General features: G+C 37.8%; 1 protein-coding gene across 1 annotated transcript in view; it reads right to left on the minus strand.

The window, feature by feature from the left end:
• Positions 1 to 5,581, minus strand: part of FKBP5 (FKBP prolyl isomerase 5) — an 87,371-nt gene that overhangs the window by 41,656 nt on the left and 40,134 nt on the right. The window contains exons 3-4 of the mRNA XM_007939447.2: positions 3,735 to 3,877; positions 2,681 to 2,795 (exon numbers count right to left, since the gene is read on the minus strand). Coding sequence (XP_007937638.2) covers positions 2,681 to 2,795; positions 3,735 to 3,877 — 258 coding nt within the window. The remainder of the gene's footprint in view (positions 1 to 2,680; positions 2,796 to 3,734; positions 3,878 to 5,581) is intronic.

The following is a 5,581-nucleotide window of genomic DNA, read 5'->3' on the forward strand; positions in this document are numbered from 1 at the left end:
CCTTAGGCACTACGCCACCAGGGCTCCTCCTAAAATATACATATTATAAACTATTGAATCTGGTCACTACATCATAAGAAAAAAAAAAAAAAACCTCTACCTTTGTATACATTTGAAATTTTTCATAATTAAAATTTGAAATACTTTTTAAGGCAAGCTCAAACCAAAAAACCAAACTCACTGACATCAACTTGATTCTGACTCATAGCAACCCTCTTTAGGCTTCCAAGGTGGTAAATCTTCACAGAAGTAGATTGCCTAGTCGTCCTTCTGCGGAGTGGCTGGTGGGTTTCAACCGACAACCTTCTGGTTAGCAGTGAAATGCCTTTGGCACTATGCCACCAGAGCTCCTTTAAGGCAAGCTGCTTAAGTGTTTATTAATTAATATAGTAAATATAATTTTCTATCATTCCAATAACTTTCATAAACGTTTAGAATTTTATCATGGAATTTTTAAGGCTAATTAATTAACGCACTGCCATTGAATCAGATCCAACTCATAGTGACTCCTCCTTGGGTTTCCGAAGTGGTATCACCCAACCTCCAGGGGTCTAAACTCTGCCTCACTGGATAGGAAGGAAACTAAACTCCAGAGAACCCAACCAAGTTGCTGCTGAGTTGATTCAACTTACAGTGACCTACGTGTTACAGAATAGAACTGAGCTCTACAGCATTTTCATGGTTGTGACCTTGAAGCAGATTGCCAGGCACCTCTAGGTGGGTTTGAACCCCTAACCTTTTGGTTAACAGTTAAGTGTGTCACTATTTGTGCTACCAGGAAATCCCAGAGAGGAAAGGTTTAACTAGAGTCAGCCGAGGCCAGAGCTGAGCCTAGAACCCCTATCTCCTGATTCCTGGTCAGGAGCTACTTCTCCCACATTACACATCTGAGTTCCTCTTTATCCCAAAGCTTATCATGAACCATCACATAAATATTTCAACAGCTATAGTATAATAAAGGAGTTCTAGTGGCATAGTGCCTAAGGCAGTTGACTGCAAACCAGAAGGCTGGTGGTTCAAACTCACCAGCCACTCTGGGGAAGGAAGACTGGGTGATCTAGTTCCGTAGAGATTTACTGCCTCAGAAGCCCAATGGGGATCACTGTGAGTCAGAATTGACTTGATGGCAGTGAGTTTGGTTTTTTACAGTATAATAACAGTGTTTAAAGATACTTGAAATAAAATTACCAACTGAATTCAAATTAATTAGCCAGATTCATGAAAATGAAATGTAGGTCTAAAGTAATGTTAAAAATCAGAAAAATACAACTTTAAGAAACTATTCTAGTTTGCTGTTTCAAATGATCTCTTTATTTTAAATAGATCTTTTATTTAATAGTTCATGTTCCCCTCCTTGTTTAGTGATTTGACATTTTTGTTAATGGAAGTTTTTCCTGCTGTTTTCTCACAACTCTCTTTCTAGATGGACTTTCTAGATCCAGTGAGGCAGAGTTTAGACCTCTGGAGGTGGTACCAGGCAGTGTAGGTGGTACTGGAAACTTAAAGATGAGGAAAGATTCTGGTCCTCAAGCACTCACTCTATGCTGGGGAAAAAAGGCAAACAGTTTGTAAAACATAAAGTGACAGTAGTGTATGCAGTGGTATATGCAAAGTGCCCTGGGAGAGAGTTCCAGTCTTCAGGTGTCCTTACTCCCATTCAGCAAATGAAGAAATGGAATTGCTTCAGGTCATGCAGTAAATGGCAAAGCAGGACTGGAACCCAGACTTCCTGATGTAGAACAGAATGAACCTATTATCTAATTTTCATCTAACTCACATGATAAACTGCTTATTATCTTGATGACAATAGTGAGATGGGTTGAAGAATCTTGAAGGCAATTACAAGCTACTCCTCTTTCAGTAATTCTGTAACCTAAACAATCTACAGGAGCTCTGGTAGCATAGTGTCTAAGGCATTTGACTGCTAACCAGAATGCTGGCGGTTCAAACCCACCAGCCACTCCTTGGAAAGAAGATGGAGCAATCTACTTCCGTAGTGATATTGCCTCAGAAACCCAAGGAGGGGTCGCTATGAGTCAGGTCTGACTCAATGGCACATAACAACAACAACAAACAATCTATATAACTTCTCTGAACCCTCCCACCCAGAGATAATATACTTTACCTCATATATTTAGTGTGGGAAAGAAATGAATAAATATGTAACATGACTAATACAGTTGCTGGTACACCATAGGCAACAACAAACAACAGGCTGAGAATTCCTTGAGGAATGGGATTATCTTTTATTTATCTTTGAGTTTCTGGAGCCTGGTACAGTGTGGCTGGCACATATGTATTACATTTATACTGACTTTAGATGAAGTCATTATTAGGAGCTCTGGTGGCACTATGGTTAAGACATTGGGCTGCTAAGTGAAAGGTCAGTGGTTCGAACCTACCAGCCACTCTGCAGGGGAAAGATGAAGCAGTCTGCTTCTGTACGATGTATAGCCTTGGAAACCTTATGAGGGTCTCTACGAGTGAGAAACAACTAGATGGCATGGGTTTCGTTTTTTGGTTTGAAGTCATCATTAAATAAATGTTAAATCTAGAACTATTCTTGCAATATACTTAGTATGCTAATTTCTATAAATATATACATATATATTTAAAATCTCTATTTCATCCACAATGAGTCCACTTTTAAGAACTCACTCTCTCTCACAGCAGTACTTACCTTCTACTGTTGCTCCTTCATTTGGGTTTGAGTATCCCTCTCCTTTCCGTTTGATTCTCCGGATAATGCCTCCATCTTCAAATAAGTCCTCTCCTTTGAAATCAAGAAGTTCAATCTAGAAAGGAAAAGGGGATTTGGCTGAGAAAAGACCAAACAAAGCCAATTTAACATCAGTAAAAGCAAGAACAACCCCATTCTCCTTTCATTTTACAAAATAAAGACTATTAAAAAAAATTTATCTCTGCATCTCAGTTATTGGAAAAGTAGGCAAAAAAGAACACTGAACTTTTCAATACCTGGAAAGACCCTTCATGTAATGATAAGGTCTAGGACTACATCCTGTGGGGCTGCAGTGCTAAGACAGACAGGAAATACTAGGAAAACTGCTTTGTGGGCAAACAGCCAGAGATACAAGATACTATTTTGTCTGATTCTGTGGCCACCACTTTTCCACCCCAGATTCTTAGAGTTCTTAAAATGTAAGAATAAATCCTACAAATTAGGCCTACAGTCAACTAAAGGTTACATTTTAGTAAGGATGGCCCAGGCATTTTCTTCCTTATTTTTGAAATCATGTTTTATCAAATGTATGGAATTCAGCACAGGATGAGTAATATATTATCACCATCTACCACTTCTAACGGTCGTGGAAGAAGTTAGAGCTGTGCCATTTATAAAGCTTTATAATATGAAAACACCTTACAACCTGGTTTGGGCATTATTTCAATATTATCTTCAACACTTCCATCCTGTCTTCTGGTCAGTTTTAAGCATGCCATACTCACACCACTAACCAGAACCTTTCTTTCTAAGTCTGGTATTGTTTGTTTATTTGGATATGATCCTTTTGTGCCAGATACACATTTCTAAGAAAGCACTGGCACACATCCTCTGGGTTTGTGGGAAATAATTCAAGAACCCAAGCTCCAAAATAAATAAGTTGGATCTGATTCTTAAGAGCAAGCCCAGCTCCTTGTTTCACTGACTGTTGGCTTCAGAGCCAGCACTATAGTACAGCAGATGCTGACAAGGCAGCATCACAGCACACACTTACCTCAAAAAAGAGAGTTGCATTGGAAGGAATTTTGGGGACACTTCCAGCTGAGCCATATGCATATTCTGGTTTACACAGTAAGTGGCAGATCTCACCTTTCTTCATGGTAGCCACACCAATATCCCATGCCTTGATAACTTGGCCTAAGAGAAAGGAAAAGGTAGTTGAAAGCTATAAACCACATTTCAAAAGATTTAACTGTCATAAAACAAAACTTCAAACAAATTTCTTACTCTAAGAGATCTTATTCTATATTACTAAGAGAGTATGGGCTACAAAACAACAGAGCTCAGTAAAAGCTACATATTGGGAAATAAATTCAGATATTTTTGAGGGGCATCACAGAGACATTCTCCGCTGAGCAGAATGAAAGCAGTGCTAATTCCCAAAATGCTTAAAACAGTTTCTCAAAGATTAACAGTCTTTGAAAAGTAGGATAAAACAATGCATGAAATATGGCTAGGTTATAGTTGTCGCTTAATTCATAATTTCAACCGTAATAAGAAGTGCATGTTTTCTAGGCAGAGGCAGAACAGAAAGGGTACAGAAAATGAAATTTGTCACAGGAAAGCTCATAGTTTAATTGGGTAGGCAAAACCAGCAAACAAGAAACAACCAGAAAAATAGAAACTAATAAAAGTACCCATAAAACAAATTTCTTCTCAAAATTTAGTATTAGGGAAAAAAAAACTTTAAAAAAACAAAATGATATGGGATCTTTTGTCTAATCACAAGAGCTTCAGTGCTCAGAATATTTTTTTATGCCCTACTTCCAATAAACTAAAATTTACTGCTCGAATGTAGATCTATATTAGCCTATATAATTGCAGTTTCTCTTACATGTATCACTAAGTAACCTTATTGTAAGCAGCCTCAAATCTTCTGAATAGAAAATCTAAGCAATTTAAAGGGATGAAGTACAAACTTGAAGTGATGTGCCAACCAAAAGTTAAGTGTTCAAAGGGAGATCAGGTAATCAAGGAACCACAGAGGAAATGAATTTTGAAGACAGCTGTTGTCTTGGGTTGGGAGAGAGCTGGTACAAGAATACTGGGAATAAAGGCAACTCTGTGTAAAAGCATGTAGGTAGGTATGCTGGGGTGCATTTGTAGCCAATAACTTCAGCTTAATCTTCATTAAGTATTATAACTTTTCAAAATATCAACTGAAGTTATCTTAGTTAAAAATTTATTAAAGTAATAATGCCTGTTACTGAAAATACACACAGGAGAAAGATATAATGTGAAAGGTAAAAGTCATCCAGTCACTCTTTGGAAGACCAAAAAAATAATAATAACATAAATGACAGTGTATTATATACATTCTGTTTTGAGCTGGGTTTTTTTTTTTTAAATATATCTTGATCATCTTTATCAGTAGAAAGGAGGATGTGCAAGTTAATAGTTAAAATGCAGCCTGATCTAACTTCACACTGCCTGGCTTTAACTAGGCCTGCTGTTTACTAGTTATGTGACCTGGGGCAAGTTATTAAATCTCTGTGCCTCAGTTTTCTCATCTACAAAATGGACATAACAACAGTACCTGCCATAGAGAGTTACTGCAAGAATTATTTGATAAAACATGTCAAATGAATGGCACAGTGCCTGGCATAAAACAGGTTTTATAAACCTCAGCTGCCACCACACGACCATTGCCATCACCATCACTATCATTACCATGGCTATCGTTGTCAATACAATAGATCTACCTCATTTTAAAAGGAGTTCTGGTGGCGTAGTGCCTAAGGCATTTGACTATTAATCAGAAGGCTGACAGTTCAAACCCACTAGCCACTCCTCAGAAGGAAGATTGGAAAATCTACTTCCATAGAGATACCACCTCAGAAA

This window comes from Orycteropus afer, unplaced genomic scaffold, assembly GCF_000298275.1.
Source record: "Orycteropus afer afer isolate SDZICR_OR568_19922 unplaced genomic scaffold, OryAfe1.0 scaffold00059, whole genome shotgun sequence".
Classification (NCBI taxonomy): Eukaryota; Metazoa; Chordata; class Mammalia; order Tubulidentata; family Orycteropodidae; genus Orycteropus; species Orycteropus afer.